At 37.2% G+C, this 14,723-nt stretch overlaps 1 protein-coding gene across 11 annotated transcripts in view; it reads right to left on the reverse strand.

Moving 5' to 3' along the window:
* Positions 1–1,919: 1,919 nt before the first annotated feature.
* Positions 1,920–14,723, reverse strand: part of FASTKD1 (FAST kinase domains 1) — a 44,341-nt gene continuing 31,537 nt past the window's right edge. For 7 of the 11 annotated variants that reach the window (XM_063595437.1, XM_003824297.5, XM_024927808.4 and 4 more), the window contains 6 exons: positions 12,205–12,333; positions 10,168–10,296; positions 9,383–9,496; positions 3,522–3,660; positions 2,758–2,872; positions 1,920–2,097 (listed from right to left, as the gene is read on the reverse strand). In XM_063595437.1, coding sequence (XP_063451507.1) covers positions 1,996–2,097; positions 2,758–2,872; positions 3,522–3,660; positions 9,383–9,496; positions 10,168–10,296; positions 12,205–12,333 — 728 coding nt within the window. In that variant the 3' untranslated portion in view covers positions 1,920–1,995. Of the gene's footprint in view, positions 2,098–2,757; positions 2,873–3,521; positions 3,661–9,382; positions 9,881–10,167; positions 10,297–12,204; positions 12,334–14,723 lie in introns of those variants that run through there. The other 4 variants (XM_057301430.2, XM_057301429.2, XR_010109470.1 and 1 more) reach the window with 2 other exon arrangements.

Consider the following 14,723-nt stretch of genomic DNA (forward strand, 5'->3'; position numbering starts at 1 on the left):
AAAGTATACCAGGGTTATTCAATCAAGATTTCCATGTACCACAAGTATATAATGGCTAAATTTTTAATGATTTATATCCAAAGGAAACCCTTTATAACCCTCATCAGCCTAATTATTTTATTCTAAAGTTGCATAGTAAAATATTTTAACCTATTCAGTGGTTTAGTTCTTGTTATCACTTGCTTGAGAAATAGAACACATTTCATGGAAATTAAACACTGAATTTAGCATTTCCACTAATATGACTATGAGGAAATTCAGAAAGAGGAAGAGACAATGAGACATCTTTCACTTACTATTCTGATTTTGTTTTTCACAAAACGTTTTGTGAAGTTAATATTCCACAAAATCATTAAGTATTGGAGTTCAAATCATGCAAAGTCATTGGATATTTTAAACATGTACTTCAACTAAGCCTAAGCCAAACATCAGTGAAGCAATTTACATGCAAGACACAAATTTTAAAGCTATGCTTATGATTGAAGGCACTCCAGCTACCAACTTATTTTGAGATAGTATGAATTGAGAGGGTCATGGAGTCAGAAGATAGCCACGGTTCAGATGGTCAATTACCTCCACCACCACCAGGTGGCGTAAGTGAGAGTAGTTAGGCTGTGGCCTGCTGAGCACAAAACCATCACTCTTAGAGGAAGGGTTGGGGATTATATCACACAGTAGGCCCTTAGTAACCATTTTATTGAATAAATGTGTTGTAAGACAGGGAGAAGCCATTATTCTCTCAATGTGTAGGATTACACCAGGTCAAGATGGTCCACTCAGCTACTACCCCATTTCTTTGCTTCCATTTAGGAAAAAATGTATCTCCTCCCATTTTCTCTTGAACCAGTCAGGCTTTCACATGCACCACTTCAAAACGACTATTTTCAAAGTACTAATGATTTTCATGTTGCTAAATTTAATAGCCATTTCCCATTTGTCATCTTTCCTGACCTATCAGCAGCATCTGATACAACTACTCACCTCCCCCTTGAAATGCTTTATCCACTTGGCTTCTAGGAAGTATTACTTACCTTCCTTCCTCCTACCTCATTGGCCATCCCTGCTCAGTCTCCTTTCCTGATTCCTCCTCTTCCTCTTAATCTTTTAATGTTGGGGCACTTGAAAACTCAGTCCTCAGACCTCTCCTCCATTCACACTCTTCTCTAATCTCATTTTAAGCAATTTCATCTACTCTCATGGCATTGAATACTGCTGACATTTATACATTTATATCTGGGGCCTGGACCTCTTCCCTGACCTCCAAGCTCATTTACTGAATTCTCTATTTGATATATCCACTTAGATGTTTAAAAGACATCACAAACTCAACATATCTAAAACAAACTTGTGATCAACCCCCACCACCTGCCCCCCATCTTGCTCTTCCTGTAGACTATCCCCATCTTAGTTAATGCTAATGACATCCTCTTAGTTGCTTAGGACAAAAACTTAGAATTATCCTTGACTCCTATTTGTCTCATACCTTATATCCAATCAGTGAGCAAATTCTGTTGCCTTTATCTTCAACATACATCCAAAAAATCTGACTACTTCTTATTACCTCCACTGCTACCACTCTCTCCAAGCCACCATCCATTGTTGTCTGGATTATTGCAATGACCTCATAAAGAGTTTTCTTTCTTACACATTTGCCTCATCGTAGTCTTTTCTTATCTCAACAAGGTAGCCAAAGTAACGCAGTTAAAATGTGAGTTCATATCATTCCTTACTTGAAAAGCCTCCAATGGCTTCTCATCTCGCTCAGAGTAGCCAAGAGGTTGTATTTGACTCTGTTATCTCTTATCTTTTCTCTTATACACTCCCACCCCACTCCCCACTTGTTCTGCTCCAGCCACACTGGATCCTTTGTTATTCTCAAACATGCCAGGCATGTTCCCACCTTAGGACATTTGTACCTATTTTTTAATTGAGACAGGCCACTTTATTAAAATAGGTCCAAATGTAACACATGATAACATTCATTTTAAATAAAAACTACAAACATGACCTGACTTCTCCAAATATACATTCTCTCAGGTAGTCCATCCGAGCATCCTTTGTTGACAGTGCCATAGAGTTCCATTCAAACTGGGAAATCTGAAAATAAGTAATGTGGTTTGAATGAAAGTTTTAAAGCAACAACAAAAAACATTGAGGAAGACATATAAGCACTACTGATCAAAGCTGTAGGAATCCTATGAAATTAGTTTACATAAGGATAGCCTGTGAACCTCTACTGGAAGACAAGTGGGTCCTTCTGACATTGCCTAGAATACTTTTTTCTGCTCCTTTCATCCTCCTTTTCCTACAATACCAATGATGGACATTTTTTCCTACATAGTCTTCTATATTCATACCTAGTTGTTTCCTCTGATAACTCTATCCATCTCTACAGTGCCTCTCTCCTTTGTAAGATATAGAAATCATAAGATATGGATATTCTAAAGACAATAAAATAAATGACAACTTTTATTTATTTATTTTTATGAGACAGGGTCTTGCTCTGTCACCCAGGCTGGAGTGCAGTGGGATGATCACGGCTCACTGCAGCCTCAGTCTCCTAGGATCAAGCAATCCTCCCACCTCAGCCACCCAAGTAGCTACAGGCATGAGCTATTGTATCTGGCTTGTTTGAGTGATACATTTTTAAAAATATATTTAAAAAGGTAATTCTGGAACTTTCACATTAAAAGGAAGCACATGTACAGCTAGTGTCTCTGGGCTTTTTAGAGGCTGAATTACATGAGTATTTCATACCTGAATTACACGATACCCCAGAATTTCCAAATGTCGTTTTTTCATAGCAGATTTTCCTTTCATGTGAGGGATATTTCTACAAAGTGCTTTTGAATCCAAAAATTCCAAAGCAATCCTACATAAGATAAAAAATATTTACTCCTAAAATCAGAATAAGAAACTGAATAATTACAAGCTTTTCAGAAACAAGATTGCATCTTTATAAACTAACAAAAGCCAATGAATATAAATGAGTATATCAAGTTATGTTTCTACTAAGAAATTAGTAATTGATGACAAACCTATTTAGTTACACAAAATTATTGTAAATATTTGTCTGCTTTCATCCATTTTTTTGGTCCAATATATATTTACACATGCCTACTATATGTAAACCACTGTGAGGGGTACAAATATGAAGCAACACAGCTTATAGTCTAACAGAGAACACATGATGTATAGTAAGTTACTGTAATGCAGTGTAGGAAGTGGCTAAGTGCTATGAGAAAAGTAGAGAGGTATGGGAGCGCAAAAGAAGACACTATTTTACTTCCAGTGGAGGACAATTCTTTTAGCACTTTAATTAGGGAGATTGCTAGGCTTTGGACAGAAGAAGGGAGAACATTAAAGCAGAAAGGAGAGGAAAAGCAAAGTTACAAAGGTGGAATGCATGACATATGAGGAACAGATTCCACTACCTTCAATCCTTGATCACTGACTTCAGTATAGTACACCAAATTTAACATTTAGATATTAATACAATCTAAAACTAAGAAATAAATTACCTTTCAGCCCCTGGTGGCAGCCTTGATCCAACTATTTCGATATTTGATTCCCAGGGCATTTCTGGTAGTTGTCCCAGTGCTATATTATGGCTTCCATACGGAAGAGGTTTTTTTCTTTTATCCAAGATACACTCAAAATCTTAAGGAAGCATAGAAACTGGTAGTATGAATTAGGTAAAGTCTTACAGATAAAAGTTTAAGATATATTTGAAATATATATGCATATAATATTTGTACACACACACACTCACAAAAGAATGACGAACCTCTCAAATTATCCAAGTTATTTTTATAAGATCTGGTCCAATGGCACCTCTCTTTGGAAATCAATCAATAAAAAAATCAACCAGAAGAATTACAAAATAATATTAAGTACTAGGCTACATTTAGCACTGGGCTAGGCCAAATCACATTAAAGAGTTTCAATCTCTTTAAGGCTCTTGATTACATTTGGAGAAAGCTAAACCAACTCATCTGAAAATTAATAAAGAAAAAGATACAAGCATTTATCCTGTCTTTTCTACATGAATTGTACATAAGAGTAACTAAACAGTTGATATGGGAAAGTCCTTTTGAGACAAATTCCAGCTAATAAATGTAGAAGGCATGATAGATGTAGAATATCGCTACTTTACCACCCCTCTGAATGATGGATTTAGGCAATGAGTGATCATTAATAACTGCTAAAATCAGCAGGTGAAAAGCTGACAGGGGAACTTTCTGTTGAATGAATCAGTTGACAACATACGAACCCACTGATGAGTCTTAATGTATAAAAGACAACCAGGCCAGGCACAGTGGCTCACACCTGTAATCCCAGCATTTTGGGAGGCCGAGGCAGGCAGATTGCTTGAGCTCAGGAGTTCCAGACCAGCCTGGGCAACATGGCAAAACCCAATCTCTACAAAAAACTTAAAAAATAAGCCAGGTGTAGTGGTAGCTACTCCGGCTGAGGAGGCTGAGGTGGGCGGATCCCTTGAACCTAGGAGGTCAAGGCTGCAGTAAGCCATGCTTGTGCCACTGCACCTCAGCCTAGGCAGCAGAGCCAGACAAAAAAAAAAAAAGGAAAGAAAGAAAAAGAAAAAGACAACCAGCCTTGTGTGCCTCCTGAGAGGATGCAAAAAGAAGTACAAGCCACTTATGAAGTTTTTGGCCAAAAAGAAAAACCTAAAAAAAAAACCTAAAATCTAATCAAATCTCTAGATATCACTAATGGTTTACAGCAAACCCAGGTTTACAGTAAAAACATTAAAAACTATCAGATGACATTTTAAATGTTATCACAGGGCTGCAATTAGAAAAGTTCGAAATGTGGAAAAAAAAAACTTATTCTCAAATTTTAAGTTAAAAAAAGAAGTAGGAAAGGAAAAGTTGAACCAAAAACTGCAAACCAACCAAGTGGAATGTTAAGATCCCAATTTGGACAAACAAACTATAAAATAAACATAAAAGACACTTAAAACAGGAAAAGCAAAGGTATAGGGGTGCAGTGCATGAGACGTATGAGGAATAGGTTCCACTGCCTTCAATCCTTCACCATTGATTTCATTATAGTAGGCCAAATCTAACATTTCGATAAAATGTTAAATTTTATCTAAAATTTCCCATATCTCCCTACTTATGTTACATTTCCCATAATTCCCATAAATGTTCAATTTTATCTAAAATTTCCCATATCTCTCTACTTATGTGACATTTCCCATAATTCTACTACCTTCAATCCTTGATCATTGAGTTCATTATAGTATGCCAAATCTAACATTTCAATAAAATGTTAAATTTTATCTAAAATTTCCCATATCTCTCTACTTACGTTAAATTTCCCATATTGCTGAACATTTCTTAAAAGATATTAAGAAATTATTATTAATGGTTATAGGATGATAAAGATGATATTGTTGTTATGTTTTTTAAGTCATTCTTATCTTTTAAATATACTTCCTGAAATGATGTCTGTGATTTGAAAAGAATCAGATGGAACTCTGGTGAAAAACTCAGGCACTGAACCATCTTTAAGTTAATTATGAAAGATGAAATATATAAAATTCATTAAGAGAATGAATTCTAGAGCCAGAATGCCAAGCTCAAATCCTGGCTCTGTCATTTGCCAGGTATATAACCTTGGGCAATCAATAATGTTTGTGGACTTTAGTCTCCTCATCTGCAAATAATTTACATACATCATAGGGATATAAGTTTACTATATGCATACACCCACACAAGTACTTACGAAGTACTTAAAATGGTGTCTAACACATAATAAGCAATATATAAAGATAAATCTATTATTGTTGTTATATGAAATTGCAGCATTGTTTGACAGATGGACATACCAGCAAAAAAATCTTACAGATTGATTAAATCATAGCATACTCAATGAAATGTGCAGTAACTAAAAAAGATGTTGTATAAGCATATCTGTTGGCATAGAAAAATATTCACAACATATAAAGTTATAAACTGCTATGATCTAAATGTGTCCCCCAAAATTCATCTGTTGAAACATAATCATCAATGTGTTAATAATAATAGTGGGACCTTAGGCCAGGCGTGGTAGCTCACATCTGTTATCCTAGCACTTTAGGAGGCAGAGGCAGGAGGACTGCTTGAGCTCAGGAGTTTAAGACCAGCCTGTGCAACATGGTGAAACCCCATCTCTACAAAAAACACAAAAATTAGCCTGGTGTGGTGGTGTGTGCCTGTAGACCCAGCTACTCAGGAGGCTGAGGTGGGAGAATCACTTGAGCTCTGGAGGCAGAGGTTGCAATGAACCGTGATCATGCCACTGCACTCCTGCACTGCACTCCAACCTGGGTGACAGAACAAGACCCTTTCTCAAAAAAAAAAAAAAAAAAAAAAGAGGCAGAACCTTTAGGAGACGATTAAGTCATGAGGGCAGAGCCCTCATTAATAAGATTAGTGACCCTATAAAAGAGCATCCTCTGTTGCCTTCCTGTCCCTTCTGCCATGGGAGGACACAGCATTCAAAGTACCATCTTGGAAGCAGAGGCTAGGTCCTTAGTAGATACCAAACCTGTTGGTATCTCAAGCTTGGACTTCCTAGCCTCCAGAACTGTGAAAAATAAATTTCTGTTGTTGTTTTTTTTTCCTTTTTTTTTTTTTGATACAGAGTCTCACCGTCGCTCAGGTTGGAGTGCAGTGGCACGATCCCGGCTCACTGCAACCTCCGTCTCCCGGGTTCAAGCGATTCTCCTGCCTCAGCCTCAGGAGTAGCTGGGATTACAGGCGTGCGCCACCACGCCCAGCTAATTTTGTATATTTAGTAGAGATGGGGTTTCACCATGTTAGCCAGGCTGATCTCGAACTCCCAACCTCAGGTAATCCGCCCGCCTCTGTCTCCCAAAGTGCTGGGATTACAGGCGTGTGCCACTGCGCCCGGCCACATTTCTGTTGTTTATAAATTAACCAGTCTCAGGTATTTTGTTGTAGCAGCAGAAAAGGACTAAAACACAAACACTACAGAAGAAAACCTTTTTGTCTTTTTTTTTTTTTTAAGTTAGGAAAACAGAAACCAAAAGCAAACAGCGGCTATATCATGGGTAATTTTTCTTTTTTGTTATCTTCCTTTTCTAGTTTTTCTATGTTAAGCATGTCTCATGTAATTTTTTTTAAGAGATGGGGTTATATTCATATTGTTCTGAAGAAAAAAAGAAAAATATTAAAAAGAGATGGCTTCTCACTATATTGCCCAGGCTGGTATCAAACTTCTGGGCTCAAGTGATCCTCCTACCTCTGTCTCTCAAAGTAGCTAGGATTACAGGCTTGTACTACCATGCCCAGCTTCAATGTTTGTTTTTTGTTTTGTTTTATTTTGTTTTAGAGACAGAGTCTTGCTCTGTCACTGAGGCTAGAGTGCAGTAGCGTGACTGTAACTCACTGTTGACTCAACTCCTGGGTTCAAGAGATTCTCCCACCTCAGCCTCCTAATGGGACTACAGGGGCATGCCACCATGCCTGATAATTATTTATTTATTTAGAGACAGGGTCTTGCTATATTGCCCAGGCTGGTCTCAAACTCCTGAGCAATGGGACTAGAGGGGCATACCACCATGCCTGCTATTTATTTATTTATTATTTATTTGTTTGTTTATTTATTTATTTAGAGACAGGGTCTAACTACATTGCCCAGGCTGGTCTCAAACTCCTGAGCTCAAGCTATCCTTCCACCTCAGCCTCCCAAAGTGCTGAGACTATGTGTATGAGCATGAGCCACTGTGCCCAGCCAATTTATGGATTTTTGTCACTCATACCCAACTCAATCCTGATTAACATAAAATCAAAGGAAAGTTGTGTTTTATAGCACAAGATGAGAGCATTAATGATTATCTAGTTCACCTTCCTGCCCAGTGCAAAAATCACACACATCTATCATCTGAATACTCAGCCTCTGCCTCAACATTACTTCTTCAGAAAGCAGTCAATAATTCTCATTATACCAAGTTAAAGTCTGCTTCCTTTCATTTTTACCATTTTGTTCATCTTTGAGGTAGAGATATCTAGTTCTTCTACTTAACAATCCTTCAAACATTTTAAAACATTATGGTCCCCATAAGACTTCTATTTTTCAGACTAAACATCCTTTTTTTTTTGTTCAAGTAAGATTTATTGGGCTGGGCACAGTGGCTCACACCTGTAATCCCAACACTTTGGGAGGCTAAGCTGAGGCAGGAGGATCGCTTGAGCCCAGGAGTTTGAGACCAGCAACATAGTGAGACCCTGTCTCTATAAAAAAATTAAAATAAAAATAAATTCATTGAGCACTTACTAAGTTCCAAGGATAGTGTTAAATGCTTTACATGCAATATCTCAGTTAATCCTATCAAGTAGGCATTATTATCCCCATTTCACTGATGAAGAAGTTAACAAGGTTCAGAAGAACTTGCTCAAGGATTGAAATCCATGCAATCCTAGTCCTCTCTAGTTCTGTCTACGACATGATTAGACAAGATCCTTCACTATCTGTCCTCCTTTGTTTCTAGACCCTAATTGTCACTGTCTCTTAAAAAGGACAACATGCAAAAAAAATATATATATATTAAGGTGTCTAAAAAATAGAATACAATGGGATTACCAACTTTTTTGTTATTATTAACAATATAGTTTAAATAGTATTTGATTTTTGGCTACCATTTACACTGTTAGTTTATACCAAGTTTATAATCCTTTTAAATATCCTGTATATGCAGAGGTTTTCTAAACCTAAATTTAGAAAGTTTATGTTAATTATCTTGAAATTTTATCTTTTTCATTTAAGATCACCACTTGAATGTGGCAATATCTTTGAAAATTTTATATTGCCATCAACGTAAGCTAGTCCACCAGCTTTATGTGATCCACAATTCAATCAGAATGCATTCTACAACTAGACCAGTTGAGAAACAAGATTAATCAGGTTAGCATCAAGCACAGTATCTTTGGAAATCTTCATCCAGGCTGATAGACCAACTTAGTTTTTCAGATGAACTTAAAACAATGAAATAGAAATTAAAGAGTCATTTCCCTTATTTTCACACACTGAATGGAGAGGACAGAATCTTTTGAAGATCCAGAAATGTTCAGTGAATCTGAATCTGGGTTTTACTTAGAATTGGTGGAGGACTGACCTTAATTTTTTTTTTTTTTTTTTCTAAAGAATAGAAAACACTCTTGGTTATCAATACTGGGCCACGGGAACTTGAGGATTTATTCTATTGCTCTTTCTACCTCCGTTTGAAAATTTTAATAATAATAACAACTTGAAAAATATTCAAAAAACTTTTAAAAATTCCAACTGATAAGATGATTCTATTCAAATTAGTTTGATTTTCTGAAAGTAACTAATAACCTACCCAATAACTTACCTACTTTGTGGTAATAAGGCGTAAGAACCGAGGCTTTTACACAATTGATTCCTCCTAGTACCTCTGCTAACATTTTAAAAATCTGCTGTTGTGTTCCATCCATGCCACCAATACCTTTATAAAAAAATAAATAATTAGTCTACTTAATCTTTTTTTTCTTTTTTTTTTCCTTTGAGACGGAGTTTTCGCTCTTGTTGCCCAGGCTGGAATGCAACGGCGCGATCTCAGCTCACTGCAACCTCTGCCTCCCCAGTTCAAGCAATTCTCCTGCCTCAGCCTCCCAAGTAGCTGGGATTACAGGCATGTGCCACCACGCCCAGCTAATTTTGTATTTTTGTTAGAGATGGGGTTTCTCCATGTTGGTCAGGCTGGTCTCGAACTCCTGACCTCAGGTGATCTGCCCGCCTTTCAGCCTCCCAAAGTGCTGGGATTACAGGTGTGAGCCACCGCGCCCGGACTTAATCAGTTTTTTAATGAAAATCATCCCAGTTCTACAAACTGAAAAATAAAGATTAATAATTTCAATAAGAGCTTCAATGTAGTGTCTTATATAATGACACTAAATTCAATACAAGTTCTTTGCTCTCAACTAGGAGGGTTATGTCCCAAATATGAAGAAATTCTTATAATGTTTCACCTACAATATCTCATATAAAATATTAAACAGGTCATGGCACTCTTGGCAAGGCTCGTGTCATGTTTAAGTATAACAAGATTAACAATGTACTACCTAATAATTTACTTTAGAATCAAACTTTGCTATCTGACTAAAAGAAAACTCAAACCTTTATTATATTGTTGACAGAAGCGGTCATGAAACCATGGAATCTGAAACTCAGGGCATTCCAAGCAGACTGATCTATTTAACTCCATAAGATGAAACTGGACTCTTGCACTTCGAGATGGAGATAAAACTGAAATTAATAAAATACTAATGAATTTTGACAGCTGAGACCTAGGAAAGACAACCCATTTTTTTCACATTCATTTATCCCCACTATTAGTAGATGCTTTTATTCTAACAGTATTTAGAACTGTTTACATTTCTAATTTACAAACGTATGCTTTATATTTTTAAATTATTACATTCAGTGACATGATTAGGACCAACTCCTGCACTGTTCTCATTAATCGTGAATGTTAAAAGTACATTTAAAAAATACTCCCAGCAGGGCACGGTGGCTCACGCCTGTAATCCCAACACTTTGGGAGGCTGAGGTGGGCGGATCACCTGAGGTCGGGAGTTCAAGACCAGCCTGACCAACATGGAGAAACCCCGTCTATACTAAAAGTACAAAATTAGCCAGGCAGGGTGGTGCATGCCTGTAATCCCAGCTACTCAGGAGGCCAAGGCAGGAGAATCGCTTGAATCCGGAAGGTGAGGTTTTGGGTAACCAAGATCATGCCATTGCACTCCAGCCTGGGCAACAAGAGCAAAACTCCGTCTCAAAAAAAAAAAAAAAAAAAATACTCCCAAGATTTTTCATTCACCTAATATTCCACACTTAGGATTTTATCCTAAGGAAACAATGATTCATGTATAACAAATCATTACTTACAATGATGAGGAATTGGAAACAATCTGTGACAAATTTTATTATATCCATGTAACAGGATATTATGTAGCCAATAAAAAAAGACATCAAAAAATATTTAATAACATGGAAAATTGCTCAAAATATAGTTAGATGGAAAAAGGCAGCATACAAAAGTGAATATATAAATAATCCAAATTTTGTTTTAAAATTCATATAGGGGCCAGGCGTGGGGGCTCATGCCTGTAATCCTACCACTTTGTGAGCCAAGGTGGGCAGATCACTTGAGGTCAGGAGTTCAACACCAACCTGGCCAACATGGTGAAACCTCGTCTCTACTGAAAACAGAAAAATTAGCCGGGCATGGTGGCACATACTTATAATCCCCACTACTCGAGAGGCTGAAGCAGGAGGATCAATCACTTGAAATGGGAAGGCGGAGGTTGCAGTGAGCTAAGATTGAGCCACTGCACTCCAGCCTGGGAAACAGAGCAAGACTCCATCTCAAAAAAAAAAGAAAAAGAAAAAGAAAGAAATGTAAAATAAAATAAAATTCATATAGGGACTGGGTACAGTGGCTCATGCCTGTAATCCCAACACTTTGGGAGGCCAAGGCAAGAGGATCACTTGAGGCCAGGAGTTAGAGACCAGCCTGGGGAACATAGCAAAACTCTGTCTCAAAATATAAAAATAAAAAATTTAACAAATTAAAATTAAATACAGGCTGGGTGTGGGGGCTCACACCTATAATGTCAGCATCTGGGAGGCCAAGGAGGGAGAATCACTTGAGCTCAAGATTTTGAGACCAGCCTGGGCAATACAGTGAGATCCCAGCTCTTAAAAAAAAAAAAATTAGCTGGGCATGGTGACACACGCCTGTGGTCCCAGCTACTTGGAAGGCTGAGGTGGGAGGATCACTTGATCCTGGAGTCCAAGGCTTCAGTGAGCTATGACTGCACCACTGCACTCCAGCCTGGGCAACAGAGTGAGACCCTGTCTCAAAACAAAACAAAAAAACACAGATATATAAACATTCACATAGGAGAAGGAGAAAGACAGAAAAGAAATACTCCAAAACATTAAAAGTGGTAGTTTTACTTGTTAGTAAGATGGGTAATTTTTTATTTTCTATTTTATTCCTGTGTTTTCCAAATTTCTACAATAAGCATGAATACTATTAGAAACAGAAAAAAGTTATTAACATTAAAATTCTTCAGTACAGATAGACCTGAGACTTGGATATAAAGTACAACAGATAATTAAATAAATTAAAAGATAGATACATACTTTCAAGTTGAGAATCCAATCTAGCTAAGAATTTGATGTTAAAAATTGCCTTTAGCAGATCTTCTGGAAAATATTCAAGTGTGGCCAAAGAGAAACCAAGAAACACTAATATAAAAGGATCCAATATACCTAAAAGAAAATTAAGATTTTTTTAAAGGTATAGCTGCCTCACTTATATATACACTTATAATTTATTCAGGCAAAGCCAGGTTTTAAAAAAAAAGATACACAGCCTTGACAAAACTAATCTACACTGTTACAAGACAGGATAATGGTTAAGTGGTTACCTTTGGGTGGGGGCCAAGTAGGAAAAGGGGACAAGAGGAGAAGGGTACTGTGATAATACTCTGTGTCTTGATCTCAGTACTGATTCCCTAGGTGATTCAATTTGAATAAATTCACAGTATTATACTAAAGTTATACGAACATTTGTTATTACACTTTAGTAAGAAGTTTTAAAAATAGCCTTGGAAAAAGAATCCAAAACAAAAGGACAGTGGTGCATGTAAAAAGAAGTGATCCCAGTGTTGATGATAATAATACAATAGTGTTCAGAATATGTTACATACCATTCTAAACACTTTAGATATATTAACTCACTTATATCTTATATCAGTAGAAACAATTGTCTCCACCTTATAAATAAGCATTAGGAAGCAGAGAGGTTAAATGACTTGCCCAAGATCAGAGTTGGCAGCGGAGAGTAGGGTTTAACCCAGAATGTCCAGCTCTGGAGCCTGGATTATTATACTATGCTGCTCTCTGGGAATCTCAGATCTCCAAGCAGAGTGTACACATGTTTGAGGCTGAGGTCTTGCCTAGCACCTCCTCCTTTACTTGTCACCCAGCAGCATGGCAGATGCCCCACAGTATAAGGCTTCAACTATTTACCTGATTTGCCTCATCCAAGAGACATTTCTAATGTGGCGGAAAGGGTCACCTAAAATGCCTGACTGGCATAGGTATTCTTACTAAGGACAGAAGAGACAACATTAAATCTTTCCTTTTCAATTTTTTCTAAGTTTATTTAATAAAGAAAGACCAGATCATAAATGAAGTTAATAGTGATGATTTCTACCAGCAAAACTAATCTGTCAAAATTCGTCTTTACTCAAAACAATGAAAATTATTACTCCATTAGTTATTTAAAATTTTACTTATAAAGTTCCCTAGGAATTTTTAAAACTTTCTCTGATTAAGTTTTAAAAACTCAAAGCTGTACTTCTCAATCTTTCTTTCCTTATACTCTTTAGCAACAAAATTTTCTAATTTCTAAGACTCTATTTGGAGAACCTGGGAAGAGATGCACTTTCATTTCCTTCTGGTTGTCGACACATGACTGAACAACCAGGAGAATACAGTCTAAGTCTCAATGTAAAGTCTCATCTTTCTACATATAGTTGTGTTACTAAAAAGGGGTATAAATGTATACCATACATGCAACACATTCATATACACATATACATATACATATCCCAGCCTCACGTTGTAGGCTGTGACACAGTAGTATCAGACATGGTTAGATGCTGTCTGGCCCACAGATGCCACAAAAATGTAGCAAAGTCCATTAGCATGATGCAGACACAATTAATATATTTATACTTGTTTCATACCAGCTTCACCAGAGGTCTAAAGATCTATATAAATCCCTAATGTAGAGCCTAACATGTTATGCTGGATATGGAAGCTCTCAGTATCTGTTGCTTGGTAGATAACTGGGTAATTCTTACTCTCCAGGCAGAGCAAAAAGATCTGAGGAAACCAGTCTCTGGCTGTCTCTCCAACTTTATCTCCTACCAACTCGGTCTCCCTCATCTACTCCTGCCACACTGAATCCACTGTTCCTGGAAAAAAACAAACATGCTCTCACCTGAGGGCCCTTTCCAGTTCCCCTTCTTTCATCCTGGGACTCTATTCCCTATCTCTTGACATGCATCACTCTCTCAATTCATTTAATCCATGGTTAAATGACATCTCCTCAGAGAGGCAGTCCCTGAATCCCTTATCCAAAATAGCACTCCATCTCACACTTACCATGATGCTCCAGCCTACACACTTACCCTGCTCTAATGTTCTTGAAGGTACTTATCACCATCTGACCTTAGAGCCTTGTTTATTGTTTATGTCAATCTCCCCCTAACAGAAAGTAAACTCGATCATGGTAGTTTATCTGTTTTTACTCTCTCCTGTATCTCCAGTGCCTAGAAGAATACCTGACAGTAAGTAAATGGAAAGTGTTGACTGAAAAGGAACGGTTACTGAGCATTTCTCCTCTAAAGCTTCTATATCATACTGACAAGTACATAGTGTGACTCTGAGAAGAAAAGTCTCATAAAGCTCTAATCCTTCAAGGTCAAACTGTTCCAAACACAACTCAGGACCCAAAATAAAAAGGAAAAGGAAAAAGAAAAAGTAATTTCCTGTCTCTGCTGTCCTCACATATTGCTTCTAAGGCTAACAGCATGAAGGACTATTTCTATTCTACTTTTTTCTAGTACTGAAATATTTCCAAAAGACTT

Source organism: Pan paniscus, chromosome 13 (genome assembly GCF_029289425.2).
Source record: "Pan paniscus chromosome 13, NHGRI_mPanPan1-v2.0_pri, whole genome shotgun sequence".
Taxonomy (NCBI): domain Eukaryota; kingdom Metazoa; phylum Chordata; class Mammalia; order Primates; family Hominidae; genus Pan; species Pan paniscus.